The 16,267-nt window shown below is 49.2% G+C and overlaps 1 protein-coding gene across 1 annotated transcript in view; it reads left to right on the top strand.

Annotated features, from left to right (window-relative positions):
• Tbc1d30 (TBC1 domain family member 30) overlaps positions 1-16,267 on the top strand; it is a 50,345-nt gene that overhangs the window by 16,733 nt on the left and 17,345 nt on the right. Inside the window, 2 exon segments of the mRNA XM_052753470.1 lie at positions 1,024-1,192; positions 5,803-5,908. Coding sequence (XP_052609430.1) covers positions 1,024-1,192; positions 5,803-5,908 — 275 coding nt within the window.

The following is a 16,267-nucleotide window of genomic DNA, read 5'->3' as shown; positions in this document are numbered from 1 at the left end:
TTGAGATAGCTGGATGTCTCTAATGCGTGGTTTGGTGGCACTATATAGCTCTGTGTTCACGGTCATGGCAGACACAGGCTAGTGAAGTACTACGTGTTTTCCCTCAAGTTCTTTTGCTCCTGGTCACCAGGAATAACCTCAGATTCTAGTCTCTGAGTAAATATTTGTTCCCAGGAGAGAAGAAAATGGTTTTGTTGTTGTTTTGTTTATATTTATCCTTAGCTAGTTGTACTATTGACCGCCATTGGAAGCACCATCTAAAAATCCAACAGACATTTATAGTCACTCAAACTGGGAAGGGGTGGTGAGCTTTTAGTGAATTCAGAAATTTCCAAATGGGCTGGGCCTTAGATCTGTCTTTAAAATTGTGTATCACTTAAGTTCAAAATATTTTAAAGTTTAAAGTTGTTTAACATCTAAATATTTTGGAACTTTTCCAGCTTATTTTCTTTTCATTCAATCGTGATCTGGGAATTACATAGCTTAAGAGATGAGTAATTTATTATAAGTGATTTTAGTTATAATAGCTGCATTTGAATTAACGTGGGACTATCCGATTTTGAAAGTCGGCTGGCATTTTTTTGTTTTATTTTTTGTTTGGGTGGTGTGGCTGGGGTTTGAACCGGGTCTCTGAGGTGCCACGTGAGTACTATGTTCTATCCTCAGCCCCAGCATTTGTTTTTGAGGAGATATAATCTGTTGTATTTACAATGTTTTTGGTAAGAAAAACTTTCTCCTTAATTTTAAGCAGTCTTCAATCTGTAGACCCAGATTTAGTTCAGGTAAAGATTTCTAAAGTATGGCCAAGAATTTATGACTCTCAAGTCTTGGAGGTTTTTTTTTCTTTCTTTTTTTTTTTTTTTGTTTGTTAAAAATGTTTCTTCTAGAAACACGGGAGGGGAAAAGGAAGAAAGAGCCATTAAGGGGTGTGAAGAAAGCAGCCGGGAAACAGCACTCTTTGGGTGAACACCGTGCGCCCTACAGATCTCATTTCTGGAGGACTTCTGTGTTGTTTCGTTTCAGGTGGATACGAACCCCCGCTCACCAACGTCTTCACGATGCAGTGGTTCCTCACCCTCTTCGCCACGTGCCTCCCTAACCACACGGTTTTGAAGATCTGGGACTCCGTCTTCTTTGAAGGTTCAGAGATCATCCTGAGGGTGTCGCTGGCCATCTGGGCAAAACTGGGAGAGTAAGTGTTGGGTGTGCTCTGGGGTCGGCTCTCCTTGGGCGCTTCGGTGTAGAGCACACATGTATGCGAAAGAGAAAGCTGTGAGCTGCTGTGATTGTGTTAGCCTCCAGGAACCTCAGCTGCTCGTCGGTTTCTCAGGGAGAAAGGGGATCCATTCCGGGCCGGGCAGGTTCCTCCAGGTCCTCTCCGCAGTGTCTGCCCTCTTCCTCAGAGGCTTTCTGGACACTCCTGTGGAAGAGGAAAGGGGCCATAGCTAGGGAAGAAGCTGCAGTATCTGGAATGAAATAGGCAGACTTGCTGCCGCACATCACAGTTGGGATTATTCCTTTTTCTTTTTTGAGACAGTGTTTTATCTAGCGGAGGCTGGCCTCACCTCACCATGAAGGGGAGAATGACCTTCAACCCCTGATCCCTCATCTCTGCCTCCCAAGTGCTGGGATTATAGGTGTGTGTCACCACACCTGGCTCTTGGATTGCTTATGAATCTCTATTATTTACTTTGTTCTGCCTTGGGAGCTGTGATAAAATCAAATGAGATTTCCTGCACAGAGTGTACCCATGCTTGTCCGGTCAGCAGGAGAAGGTGTATTGGTGGATATATTAAGGCCAGTCCACGTAGTTAAAAGGGAGGCTTATTTTGTGGGGTAACTTACAAGTGAAGGGATAGGTTACAGGGTCTGGGAAAGGTGTGGCGCAGTCCAGCGGTGTTCTCTGGAGAACTCTGCTCAATCTAACTCCAGCGTCCAGGATCCAGGAACCATGAGAGCCGGCACATCTGGATCTCGGTTCTTAAGGGCTCCTCTCTTGGCCCTGCCTCGTAGGCGTGACAGTTTACCGGAAGCCTCAATGAGGTTAGTACTTCCAGGGCAAAGCTGGAACAGCTACCCACTACAAAGGTGTGTTTATGCTTGTCCAGTCAAGTATATTTATGCCTGTACCGTCGGTAGGAGAAGGTGTGTCTACGCAGTACAGTGAGTAGGAGAAGGTGTGTCTACGCTCACTAGTAGTACAATCGAAGCTGCTTCCCTTCCATTCATGAGGAGTTACTTAGAGGCTCAAATCTGGTCCTGCCAGAACAAGATACCAACCAGCTTTCACTTATTCCCCTTACTCCCAGAGAGAAAGGTGGCATGTTTCTGCTTATTTATAGTCAACTTGAGAAGCGGAGCTATTTCCAGTGAAGGACTTGAGTAGGCAGCCACGACAACATGTCGGAAAACTAATAAACCACTGGCAGTATTTTGTTTTAAGTGTTTTTAAAATGACACTTATTTATGTGTCTTTACGTGCATGGGTGCACGGCACCACCGTGGCGTATGTGTATGAGTTAGAAGACAATGACAGGAGTCGGTTCTCTTCTTGTGCCATTTGGATTCCGAGGATGGCGCTCACGTTGGCAGGCTTGGCAGCGAGCGTCGTTACCCACTGAGCCATCCTGCTCGCTCCGTTTTGTGTAAAGTTTTTAGCTAGCCTTTTTTTTTTTTTTTTTTTTAAATTTATAACTTGTTTCTGGAAAGAGTTTTTTACAAGGAGAGATCCAAGAGCTATCAATTCGGGGATTTTAAAAAAATCATTAATATATGTATTTGTAAATATCACAGAGCTGCCTTCTTTTGTCTTTATTTTACTGTATGATGATTTCCAGACAAGGCAACAACAAATCCACCTCTATGAGGTCTGCTGTGCCATTTACCTATCTTTTCACTTCCCCCATATGCCCTTCATTCTGTACTCATATATTTCCGGCTTACTCTGCCCTGTTAGCTTTCTGAGTGTGCCGGTCCAGTTGTCTAGAGCATTGAGGAGGAGAGTGCTGGACTGTATGATGGGTCGGTGCAGGTCACTCGCCGCCAGTCCTCAGTGATGAGGCGGGGAGCGAAGGGGGCGATCCTACTGCCCCCTCCACTCAACTTTCTGTCACATCAGAATTTCTTCCTGGGTGGTGGCGGGATTGTCGCCGGTGAAATCATAATTGCCGCTGGTAAGATGCAATTATGTGTTAGCTCATTCCTGCTTCTCCGTCACCCTACACGGTTTGTTATTGTACCATCTCCCTTTTAAGATTTATTTTATGTGCGTGTGTGCATGAATGTGTCATGTGTGTGTGTATGCGTGTCCGTAGGTGTCTGTGTGCATGTGTGTGTGTTTTTGTGTGTGTAGGTGTGCCTGGATGCATGTGTGTATGTTGCGTGCAAGTGCACAGGAGCAGATGCTCAGGGAGGTCAGAAGAGGGCGCCCGATCCTCTTCGAGCTGGAATTACGGCAGTCGCGAGCTCCTTAATGTGGGTGCTCGGGACCGAGCTCAGGAAGCCCTCTTCATTGCTGAGTCATGGCTGTAGCCCACCTTCGTTTTACAGACACGAGAACCGAGGCGCAGAGTTTAATGAAGTGCCTGAAATCACCCATGTAGTAAGTGGGAGACGCCGTTTTGAACCAAGGCACCCCGGCTCTAGAATTGGTGCTTTTCATTATGCAAATCCCCCCATGCTTAGAAATGGCTCCTGTGGATGAGCTCCTGTAAATGCGTCAGGGGTTTTTGCTCGCGATAATAATACATCTTTTCAGCTTGCGACTTGTGAGGAGCCCGGGAAGAGGCCACCAACATCCATCCAGGGCTGACAGCGCCTGTCGTTACAGTAGGCAGCTTGAGTATATTATCTCATTTGGTTCTCTCAATAACCCCGCAGAGCAGGGGAGATTATTCCTCCCTGCCTTTTCAAGTGAGAAAATCATCCCGAGAAGGTTAATTAACTCGCTCACAGTCGCCCAGCTAATGAGAAGTGGAGCTGGGACTCCAGTGCCTGTGAAGCTTGCTCACAGATGTAGCACCGGGAAACATCCCCGGTGTGTAGGTAACCCCGGGTCTGTGAACACGTGTGCCTTACATTGTTGTCTGAGGGGACCCCCTCTATTGACCTTGTTTCTGCAGCTCGGAATTCCTTCCTTCCTCTCAGCAGAACCATTTTGCACTCTCTACCACCTCACGGTTACAGCGTCTCTTTGTCTTTCTCTTGTGACTTCCCATATTGGCACACTCAACTCCTCACACTTGGCAAATGTCCTCCTCAGCCCTGGTAGTTGCGCCCAAACATACTAAGCCACCCCTAGGCCAACCTTGCCAAGGGCATGGCTCTTCCATCACCCCTTATTAAAAACCCCTGGGTCGCTGGGTGGTGGTGGCGCGTGCCTTCAATCCCAGCACTCGGGAGGCAGAGCCAGGTGGATCTCTGTGAGTTCGAGGCCAGCCTGGTCTATAGAGCGAGATCCAGGACAGGCTCCAAAGCTACACAGAGAAACCCTGTCTCGAAAAAACAAACAAACAAATGAACAAACAAGCAAAACTCCTGGGTCACTTGTGTCCTGAAGAGGCTTAGGAGGTAGATAGGGCCACTTGGTCTGCAGCTCTCTGCCTTGGCTGCTCACCAGCTCCCTCTGGCTCTGCAATGATTTCCCTCCCAGCGACATCGTTTGGTCTTGGGGAACAGCAAAGAGGTCCCCCAGACAGCCTTGCTGTCTTCTGCATGGAGTCTTTGCAATGCTTCTTCCTCCATGGCAGCCACAGAGCATTTTTTTCAAAACTCATCCCAAGCATACCCCCTCCCACTCGCCCCCCCCCTTTTTTTTAGCCCCAGGGTGAGCATAACCGTTTTTCATCATGTCCACTTGCTCTGCCATGTTTCATAATCGTCCTTCCTCACTTTATTTCACTTCCTTATTTGCACGGTGGTACCGAGGGGATTTGAGCCTGAGATTTTCTCATTACATTTGTCTTTAATGACTGTGAAAATTGCCCAACATTAGTGCCTGTCAGAACATGCCTTGCGGTTAGCGGGCAAATAGAATCATCCTACCGTGCAAGAACCTTTGTAACAGAGAAACCAGAGACACCCAGAGCCCCCTGTCTTGTGTTATCCTCCTCCTCCTCTTGAGAAGACAGATTAAAATCTCACCGGTCTCCTAGTTTCCGAGGTGACAGCCACCTCCCTGAGAAGAATTCCATGACGCCTGTGAAAACGATCTGTAGACCGATGTGAAGTTCCTGTACTCTTTAACTCAACTGTGGTTTGGACTCAGCCCATTCACCGTATCCCTGCAGAGTAGGACCGACTAATTTTCTACAGGGTGTAATTGCTTTTCAGTTCCCAATTTTGTGGTTCTGACTTCTGGTCACTGGTGTGTATTCTGATGCTTCGAATGTATCACGTGGGACGAATAAAGCCACCCTGTGGGGCTGTGAGGCTCAGGGAGCTGTGCAGGGAAGATGGGAACTCATTCTGTAATGAGTACTTCAAAATTACTTTGGGTGTTTGTTTTGTTTTGTCTTTTTTTTTTTTTTTTAATTAGGTCTTGCTGTGTTTCCTAGGCTGGTCTTGAACTCTTGGGCTTCAGTGATCTTCCTGAGTCAGCCTTCCTAGTGGTTGGTGTGACAGGCATGCGTGACCACCTTGCCCTTGGTGGTTTTACTCTTTCCTCCACAGCAGACTACACTGTAAGAGTGGGGCAAGACTTCATCCTTCTGCGGACCAACTCGAGAGAAGAGAGGTGGCAGGTGGTCTTGGATCTGCTGTGCAGCATGAATGCCCTGACCGAGTCCTTTTTTTTCCATCTAGGCAGATAGAGTGCTGTGAAACAGCAGATGAGTTCTACAGCACCATGGGGCGTCTCACCCAGGAGATGTTGGAGAACGGCCTCCTGCAGAGCCATGAACTCATGCAGGTGAGTGTGGGCAGTGTGTGCAGTGTGGGCAGTGTGAGCAGCGTGGGCAGTGTGTGCAGTGTGGGCAGTGTGTGCAGTGTGGGCAGTGTGAGCAGCGTGGGCAGTGTGGGCAGTGTGTGCAGTGTGTGCAGTGTGGGCAGTGTGTGCAGTGTGGGCAGTGTGAGCAGCGTGGGCAGTGTGGGCAGTGTGTGCAGTGTGTGCAGTGTGAACAGTGTGTGCAGTGTGGGCAGTGTGTGCAGTGTGTGCAGTGTGTGCAGTGTGGGCAGTGTGGGCAGTGTGTGCAGCGTGGGCAGCGTGGGCAGTGTGTGCAGTGTAGGCAGTGTGGGCAGTGTGGGCAGTGTGAACAGTGTGGGCAGTGTGGGCAGTGTGTGCAGTGTAGGCAGTGTGTGCAGTGTGAACAGTGTGGGCAGTGTGGGCAGTGTGGGCAGTGTGAACAGCGCGGGCAGTGCGCGCAGTGTGGGCAGTGTGTGTAGTGTGAACAGCATAGGCAGTATGCGCAGTGTGGGCAGTGTGAACAGCATAGGCAGTGCGCGCAGTGTGTGCAGTGCGCACAGTGTGAACAGTGTGGGCAGTGTGAACAGTGTGGGCAGTGCGGGCAGTATGCGCAGTGTGGACAGTGTGGACAGTGTGTGTGTAGCGTGGGCAGTGTGTGTGCAGTGTGTGCAGTGTGCGCATTGTGGGCAGTGTGAACAGCGTAGGCAGTGCGCGCAGTGTGTGCAGTGCGCACAGTGTGAGCAGTGTGGGCAGTGTGTGCAGTGTGGGCAGTGTGTGCAGTGTGGACAGTATGTGTAGCGTGGGTAGTGTGAGCAGCGTGGGTAGTGTGAGCAGCGTGGGCAGTGTGGGCAGTGTGAACAGTGTAGGCAGTGTGAACAGTGTGGGCAGTGTGGGCAGTGTGAACAGCGTAGGCAGTGCGGACAGTGTGGGCAGTGTGGACAGTGTAGGCAGTGTGTGCAGTGTGAACAGTGTAGGCAGTGTGGGCAGCGTGGGCAGTGTGAACAGTGTAGGCAGCGTGGGCAGTGTGAACAGTGTAGGCAGTGTGAACAGTGTAGGCAGTGTGTGCAGTGTGGGCAGTGTGTGCAGTGTGAACAGCGTAGGCAGTGCGGGCAGTGTGGGCAGTGCGGGCAGTGTGGGCAGTGTGAACAGCGTAGGCAGTGTGGGCAGCGTGGGCAGTGTGTGCAGTGTGAACAGCGTAGGCAGTGTGGGCAGTGTGGGCAGTGTGTGTGCAGTGTGGGCAATGTGGGCAGCGTGTGCAGTGCGGGCAGTGTGGGCAGTGTGTGTAGTGTAGGCAGTGTGGGCAGTATGTGCAGTGTGGGCAGTGGGGACAGTGTGGGCAGTGTAGGCAGTGTGGGCAGTGTGGGCAGTGGGGACAGTGTGGGCAATGTGTGTAGTGTAGGCAGTGTGGGCAGTATGTGCAGTGTGGGCAGTGTGGACAGCATAGGCAGTATGTGCAGTGTGTGCAGTGTGTGCAGTATGGGCAGTGTGAGCAGTGTGGGCAGTATGGGCAGTGTAGGCAGCGTGGGCAGTGTGTGCAGTGTGAGCAGTGTGAACAGCGTAGGCAGTGTGGGCAGTGTGGGCATGGGAACCCCAAGACCAAGGGAATGACAGATGATGTTGTTCTGATGCCCGACCTTCGGGGAACGTATCGTCCAGTCCTCCGACTTCGTTTTTCCATTGGCCAAGAATCTCTTTATAGTTTCATAAGAATCTTTGTCACAAGAGGAAGGAAGGAACCAATGGCTGTTTGTTCCCTGGACGTGCTTAGGTATAAGGTAAAAAAACAACTTGGGAAAAAAAACCCAAAATCATCAGGTGCTCAGTGAGGATCTGATTCTGAGATTAAAGGAAGCTGTTGTCTGATGTGCGTATGATGTGCGTGAGCTCAGGCACGTGCATACTGTGGCATACCTGTGGAGGTCAGAGGCTAGCCCTCAAGGGTTGTTTCTGTCCATCCGCCGAGAGTTCCAAGTGTGTCAGACTTGCGCGGCAAGCCCCCTTAGCTGCTGAGCCATCCCGCTGGCCCGACTTCCGAGACCTGTTAAAGGGAGACTTACGGATGATGTATTTACAAGGAGAAGGGAGCTACTATGGGTGAAATGGAGATCAGTCGGCGTCCTGGTTTATGAATGGTAGTATCATGTATTAATTATAAGTTTCAGTGTGAGAGACATGAGGGGTTTGGTTATTTTTCCATTAGGTTCTGGGACATCACTTTGCCCTCATTCGCCTCGGGTACTTGGGGTCTCTCTAATCTTTCTGTCTCTCCCTCTTGTCCCTGATCAACTCTGGATTTATCCCGAGCTGTCCTTGGAATATACTTCCTTTTCCTCTCTCTCCTTTCTCTTGGGGTCACCTTCATGTTGGATTTCCTGCCTCTGGTCATTTTTGGGTGCTGGAATTCAGTCAACACACCATATAATTTAGACTCGGGCACTGACTTAGGGCTTAAGACATGAGCATTATTCCTCTGCTCACTTCCTGGTACCACAGCCCCTTCTCAGGAACTCTTGCTCCTGGCTGATCCCGTCTGATTTATTGGGAATGCTGACAGTGTGACACAGCTTCCCTGGGCATCCGTATTTGAATCTCCGTGCGCCATTGAATCTTACCCTTCTTTCTTCCGCCTGACCCCGATGGCTGGGCTCTGATTCTAGCCTTTCTCTCATATATCCTGGTCTGTGCTCTCCTCTCTGAGAGGGAGGCGTCTTTTACTGAGCATTGTTCTGTAGCCCAGTTCCGTGGCTGGCATTTTCCATGCATGAAATCCTTTAAGTCCTACCAAACTGCTAAGAGTCATGTGCTCAAAGCAGGATTTGGAGAGAGACGAGCCCTTCTTTCCCATGAAGCACCAGGGGCTCCTCACTGCCTACTGAGCAGCACAGACACATCATCCCCTGCCCTCGACGCTCTCCCTTTCGAGCAGAGTGCCTGTTCATTCCTTTAGTAGCCTCTCCTCCCTATGTTGGGTCAGATTGTTCGGAACCAATGCCTGGAGAGAGAGAGAGAGAGAGAGAGAGAGAGAGAGAGAGAGAGAGAGAGAGAGAGAGACAGAGACAGAGACAGAGACAGAGAGAGAGACAGAGAGAGACAGAGAGACAGAGAGATACAGACACAGAGAGAGACAGAGACAGAGAGACAGACAGAGAGGAGAGAGACACACAGAGACACAGAGACAGAAGATAGAGACAGAGAGAGAGAGAGAGAGACAGAGACAGAGACAGAGAGAGACAGAGAGACAGAGAGAGACAGAGAGACAGAGACAGAGAGACAGAGAGGAGAGAGACACACAGACAGAGACACAGAGACAGAAGATAGAGACAGAGAGAGACACAGAGAGACAGAGAGAGACAGAAGAGACACAGAGAGACAGAGAGAGAGAGACAGAGAGACAGAGAGAGTCCCTGTACAGTCTTGCTTCTCCTGACCTCACTATCTTTCTTCAGGAAGCCTCTGCCCTTCCTGAGGTCTCTCTCGTCATCTAAACTGGAAGTGCCCATTTCATGCTTTCGTTTACGCCTCCCACGAGAGCTTGACCTCATTCTACCGTGTCTAAGACTGCACCTGATCTCCTCTGTAGTGTGGCCCGTTCCTTGAGGACAGGACCCGTGCTTAGCTTTTTGTTCTTGAGAGATGAGAGTTGCCCAGAAACCTTATTAATTCCTGAAGCAAGTGTTTATTGAGAATCCATGGTTTGTTTTCCGCCTTTTCTTGTTCAGTCAGCGTTTGCTGAGTTAAACAAAACTCATTGCGGATGCCCCTCCTGTTGTCTCTCAGCTCCAATACAGTCAGCATCTTGCTGCCAGAGCGATCATCCTCTTCCTCCTTTGGTCAATTGGTCGTTATATTGTTCTACGGATCGGAACTTCTTCCATATTGACTATCCCCAAGAGTTAGGTCCTGGGCTTAGATATTGGAGACGCATGTGGAACGAGGAAGTTGACGTTGTGCACTGAGAGGTGTGTATAGGACTGAGGAGGAGAATTAATTCCCAGGGCCCGAGGGAGTCGGGGAAGGGAGATGAAGTTAGAAGATGCTGCCGTGAGGGAATTAATGTCTGGTTTTATCTTTAAAGATTAATAGGAGTTATCTAGCCCTGTTCCTGTATGATGGGGTTGCACATACATGTCACACAGCATATCTGTGTGTGTGTGTGTGTGTGTGTGTGTGTGTGTGTGTTTATCAACTTGACATAAGCTAGCATCATCTGGGAAGATGGAACCTCAATTGAGAAAATGCCTCCATCAGATCGGCCTGTAGGCAAGTCTTTGGGGGCATTTTCTTGATAAAGGATTGGTGTGGGAGGGCCCAGCCCACTGTGGGTGGTGTCACTCGCGAGTGGGTGGTTCTAGGTTGTATAAAAGTGTAGGCTGAGCAGATCAGTGAGCAGTGTTCCTCCATGGTCTCTGCTTCAGTTCTTGCCTCGAGGTTTCTGCTCGAGTGCCTGCCCTGACTTCCCTCCACCAAGGGCTGTGTGACCTTGTGTGGTGAAATCAGCCCTTTCTGGGTTGGGTTTGGTTATGATGTCTGTCACAGCGACAGGGACACAGACTAGGACAGTGCGTGCTGAAGCCCCCGGTGTAGAGCCGATAGGCCGTTGGTGGCTCTGCTGGTTGATTTTCCTGTATCTGCCGTACAGCCAGCATATTTGACAAAGACCACAAAAAGACACTTAAGACAAAGTTTTATTTCATTTAGACGGGGCCCAGTACATCATGGCAGGGCAGGCTCGCAGAGTTCCTGTGGTCAGGAAGACACAGCTGGAATTTCTCGCATCTGGGAGGACCAGGGAGCAGAGAGGAGGGGGCGCTGCCTTTCTCTTTTTATTCAGGTTAGAATGCCAGCCCACGCACGGTGGTGTTCATATTCAGGATGGACCTTCCTTCCTCCACTAAACGCTCTCTGGAAACATCCTCGCTGACACGTCTGGAGGAGTGTCTCCTGGGTGGTCCTAAATCTAGTCACATTGACGACAAAGCTTACCAAGTCCACCCCTTGTCAACTCAAAAACCAGATACATCACTGTAACTCCTAACAGTGCCGAGGGGGCGGCCGGAATAAAGGATGGTATTGAGATGATGCGTGGCTGGTGAGGGGCACCGCAGGGTTTGATCTTCGGGAACTGGGTGATGGAGAGTGGCCAGGGAGCCTGGCTCCGTCTTTCGGTCAGTGTTTGTACTTCCTGCAGTCATAGGGTCTCTTTGGACCCTTTGCTAAGGGCAAAAACCAGGAGCTGTAGATCTGAAAGATTTTTAAATGCAGCAGGAACATGGCCCGAGTTGTGTTTCCTGTCAACTTTTCGGAAAGATCTGTGAAGCGTGGATTTGAAAAGGTTGATCTGACGCCGGGAAGGGCTGTGAGGAAGATGGTGAAGGGTGAGGAGAAGGATGGGACAGAGACAGTCCATGCAAAGTGACCTTGACTAGATGTGACATGGTCTAGGGATGAGGGAGAAGAATGCATGGGTAACCCACAAGTTTCCGACTTACAGGAAAGTAACATTTATGAGGGAGGAACGTATGCTTTGGCTCCCCCGTACCTTATTGGTGGTCCTCTACACTGCTTCCCATCTGGATTGCTCACTCTAAGCTATGACTCTGTCCTCGCCCATGCCTCTGTAGGCTGTGTTCCTGCTGATGTCCTGTTCAGGACAATTCTTTAGTCTACCCATGTCTTCCATCTCTATTACCTCAGCCCTCCCTGATGAAGCCTCCTCCTCTGGTACATCTTTGGTACGGAAGATGTTCAACAATTGATTGAACATGAATGGCAGGTTATTTGGAATTGTTTGCTCTTTTGTGAAGTGTGTGAACCTTCTAGGGAAGGGCGGCCATCCTTTAATGAGAGGGACTTCGTGTTACACTCGCTATAGCACCCAGTGGAGTGCTAAACATGTAGCGCTGGTTGCTCAGTGGAGACACAGAATTGTAGAAATGTTGAATTGGGAGGCAATTGCTTTCAAAGTGACCGTGCATAGGAACCATCTCAGGAAGGTATTCAACGCAAATGTTGGTCAGTAGGTTCTTCTAATGCCGGTGGGGGTCAGAAAAACACCGGCTTTGAAAGAAGCTTGAAGGTCACAACTTCTCTAACTCTGCTGCTTCCTGGAGAGGACACCAGGGGTTGGAATGTGAGCCTCTTGCCAGTTTCTTGGTTGTTTAGTAGTTGACACAGGACCGAGACCCACGTCCCTGACTCCTGGCCCAATGAATGCTTTTCCTGACGGCCGCAACACCATATTCTAAAGATGTCTTTCTGAAAAACGAAAGCCTCATAAGAATAAGCCACATGTCAGTTCCCTGAGAGTTTAAATGTTGCCTGAAGGAAGGAAAGCCGTACGGGAGCCTGAGTTGCTAATTAGGGACGAGGAGAGAGGGTGGCCCTTTAACTCCGTCTTCTGAGAACTTAGAGGGAGCACCGTTTGTCGGCTCTGGATGGTCTGCGAGACTCGTATCAGCCGCGTTTCTTCTGGCATCTGTGGGAAGACGAGCAAAGCCTAATCTTACACATCGTGTTTTCATGTTTCCCATAAAACGTGTCAATAATGGAAAAGGACATACCCTTTTCAATGGGGCCTAAATAGAAACGTCTATTTAAAAGCTTGCCGATGGTTGAGAGAGTAAACGTGTCGGTTTTCCTTGGCGTGAAGGAGTGTTAGAGACAGAAATGGCAAATGCCCTTTCAAGCCACTTTCTTTTCTTCATTCACCCTTAAAAAAAAAAAAATCAGCACCTGGTCCAGCTATCGCGGACCACAGATTTGACAGCAAACTCGAAACGGCTCCATGTGAAATATGGGAACTGAATGCAAGGTTTTTATTTTTGAGCCGAAGAGACTGCAGGGATTCTCCCATGTGGGCCTTCCCTAGTCCCTTCTAAATACCACACACAAACGAACACACTGGGCCTGCACCTCGGCTTCCTGCATAGATCACATCACCTTCCACAAATTTTACATCAGTCACCTGTATATTTAAAAAAAATTTGTGTGTGTGTGTGTGTGTATGTGTGTGTTTGCTGATATACACATGCCACAGCACACATGTGGAGGTCAGGGGAGAACTTCCCAGCACAGGTTCTCTCCTCCTGCTGCGTGAGTCCTGGGAATTGAACTCAGGCCATCAGGCTCAGTGGTACCAGCAGAGCCCTCTCACCGGCCCTTCTGATTTTCTTTAATTGATAGTATTAGATGGGGAGATTGAGGAACACTAATGACGCCCCGTGTCTGGATCACAGTAGATTTTGGACAGTATCTCTGGTGAATTCCTTGAGGACGATGTAGGGGGAATTACTAGAAGGGTTGTAGGTGTTTTGAAACCCTCGCCTTGTTTGGGGACGACAAACTATAATCTGGAGGCAGCCGTCCCACGCGCGAGGCAGGATCTGCCCCTGGACCCACACGGTTCACATTTTCCCCATGAGCGATGGATTGGAAATGTCAAGGATGTTGATACTTGTTCAATAGAAGGACAATGTTTGATTAATTAGCTCTGTCAGAAATGGAAGCCATCTGCCCTCCACAGCGGTGCGTGCCCATAACTGCAAGTGTTTGGGCAATGCCTTTGAGGCCATCTGTTGGTGACGCTCCAGAAGGGGTTCCTGTGGGATGGAGAGGGGCGTTGAGCTGGATTATGTTTAAATTCCTTTTGGACGCTAAGATTCTATTACCGTACTGCATGTGGACTCCAAGAGACTTAGTAAGAAGCCTTGCTCGGAATCTCGTGTGAATCTCCAATCTATGAGTTGGTTGCCTAGAGCTTTCCACGTCTCAAGTGCTGTGGGTGATGGATGTACCAGGGGTTCTCACGCTTGTGGCATGTGAGGCCTTCGCCTACGTAAGTGTGTCCGTGTGAAGAAGGATTGTGGTGGCTGAGCTTGTTCTGGGGCACCAGTGACTGCTTTGAGGCACTAACTCCGAACAAACAGAGGAGAAGGAGGTTGTGAGGGAACCGTGAGCCCGGCAGAGCCCCGTCTCTTTTTGGTCAGGTGTTTTCACCTGAGGGCCTCTGATGACATTTGGTTGGAGCCCAGCCATCTGACTCTGGCAGGATGGGATGAGACGCGAGCGTGTGTGTGTGTGTGTGTGTGTGTGTGTGTGTGTGTGTGATGGGGGATGAGATGAGACTGGTGTGTGTGTGTGTGTGTGTGTGTGTGTGTGTGTGTGATGGGGGATGGGATGAGACTGGTGTGTGTGTGTGTGTGTATGTGTGATGGGGGATGGGATGAGACTGGTGTGTGTGTGTGTGTGTATGTGTGATGGGGGATGGGATGAGACTGGTGTGTGTGTGTGTGTGTGTGTGTGTGTGTGTGTGTGTGTGATGGGGATGAGATGAGACTAGTGTGTTTGTGTGTGTGTGTATGTGATGGGGGATGAGATGAGACTAGTGTGTGTGTGTGTGTGTGTGTGTGTGTGTGTGTGTGTGTGTGTGATGGGGGATGAGATGAGACTGGTGTGTGTGTGTGTGTGTGTGAGATGGGGGATGAGATGAGACTGGTGTGTGTGTGTGTGTATGTGTGATGGGGGATGGGATGAGACTGGTGTGTGTGTGTGTGTGATGGGGGATGGGACAAAGCGGCTACTGCTCACTCCCTTATAAACGTCCTTCCCAAGGCTGGATTAGGGGACTCCAATTCCCCGTTATGTAACTGGCTACAGTAAAACATAGCGACTCTTCAGCTGGTGCCCCAGTTTTTCATTATGAGTGAGACATCTGGATGAATTCTTAGCAATTTTGAAATTCCTAGGGAAGGTAATCACATTTCTTTGTGGGGGTTAATTTTTTAAAAAACAAAATATAAACGACGTGAATTTCTTTCTTTTTCTTTCTTTTTTTTTTTTTTGGTTTTTTGAGACAGGGTTTCTTTGTGTTGTTTTGGTGCCTGTCCTGGATCTCGCTCTATAGACCAGGCTGGCTTCGAACTCACAGCGATCCGGCTGCCTCTGCCTCCCGAGTGCTGGGATTAAAGGCATGCGCCACCACTGCCCGGCCAATGTGAATTTCTTTTTTTTTTTTTTTTTTTTTTTTTTTTTTTTTTTTTTTTTAAAAACTTGTTTATTTATTATGTATACAGTATTCTGCCTACATGTGTCCTTGAAGGCCAGAAGAGGGCACCAGATCTCATTAGGTGGTTGTGAGCCACCATGTGGTTGCTGGGAATTGAACTCAGGACCTCTGGAAGAGCAGTCAGTGCTCCTAACCTCTGAGCCATCTCTCCAGCCCCCAATGTGAATTTCTTAACTGCTTAAATCAAGTTTCTCGGTTGTTAAGGCAAAAATGTTCACGAATGACAGGGTCAGGTGATTCTCAGCTCAGTTTTGGGGTGATGCTTGGTGTGTGTAGTGGTCAGACACCTTCGACTCCATTCTTCCTGACTGGCATCTAAGAGGAGGGACTTCTTGGGTCCAACGTTAGGGTGCCAAAAATAGGCTTGCACATGCCCGCATACAAAATGCCCACATATCAAAAGGCTGTTCGGAGCAGAGAGCGAATTCTGCACTGGGATTGAGCCAGCTGTTGGCTATCTTTGTGAGATCAAGCAGGAGAGTTCACTATTAATGCCATTATATGGAGCACGTAGACCCACAGAGTGACACTAAGCACAGTATCACCAGCTCTACACAAACACAACCCAGAGCAAGTTCCAGGACAGCCAAGGCCACACAGAGAAACCTTGTCTTGAATCAGGATCCGTCCCTGGTGCATGAGCCGGCTTTTTGGAGCCCAGTGCCCTAAGGTGTGACACCTTGCACAGCCTTGGGGCAGCGGGGAGGGGCTTGGACCTGCCTGAATGTACCAGGCTCTGCTGACTCCCCATGGGAGATCTTGACTTGGAGGAGGTGGGAATGGGGGGGTGGTCTGGGGGAGGAAGGTTGGGTGGAGGGTAGAGGGAGGAGGGGGGATCTGTGATTGGTATGTAAAATGAATAGAAAATTTCTTAATAATAATAAAAAATTTTTGTTATAAAAACAAAACAAACAACCCCCCTCCCCATGACCCAGGTTAAGAATCTAAGCACCGACACTCACATGTACACCATGCACTTCTTCCTGACTTTAACTACCTGCCCCCTGCTGGAGGGAATTGTCCATCCTGAGTTTCAACACCCCGCATTTTTCAGAAGAGGCAAGGAAGTCCAGAGGCTGGGGACTGATGTCATCTCACACTTCATGCTAATGGGAGCCACGAGGAGCCTTCTGTTTCTTCTGAGGGTGTGGGAAGAATTGTGTAGCGTTGCTAAATTTATACCGCGGCTCAGCCTTGCGGATAACCAAGCATGTAGTGTATGTGAGCAGACGGCTTAAAAACAATGTTGGTGTTCTCCGTAGGCTGTGCAGCTTTGCACAAAGAGAAGGGATTTTAGCCAA

Source organism: Peromyscus californicus, unplaced genomic scaffold (genome assembly GCF_007827085.1).
Source record: "Peromyscus californicus insignis strain IS unplaced genomic scaffold, ASM782708v3 Scaffold_24__1_contigs__length_46423439, whole genome shotgun sequence".
Lineage (NCBI taxonomy): Eukaryota > Metazoa > Chordata > Mammalia > Rodentia > Cricetidae > Peromyscus > Peromyscus californicus.
Note: the sequence above shows the minus strand (reverse complement) of the source record. Positions and strands in the feature narration are given on the sequence as shown.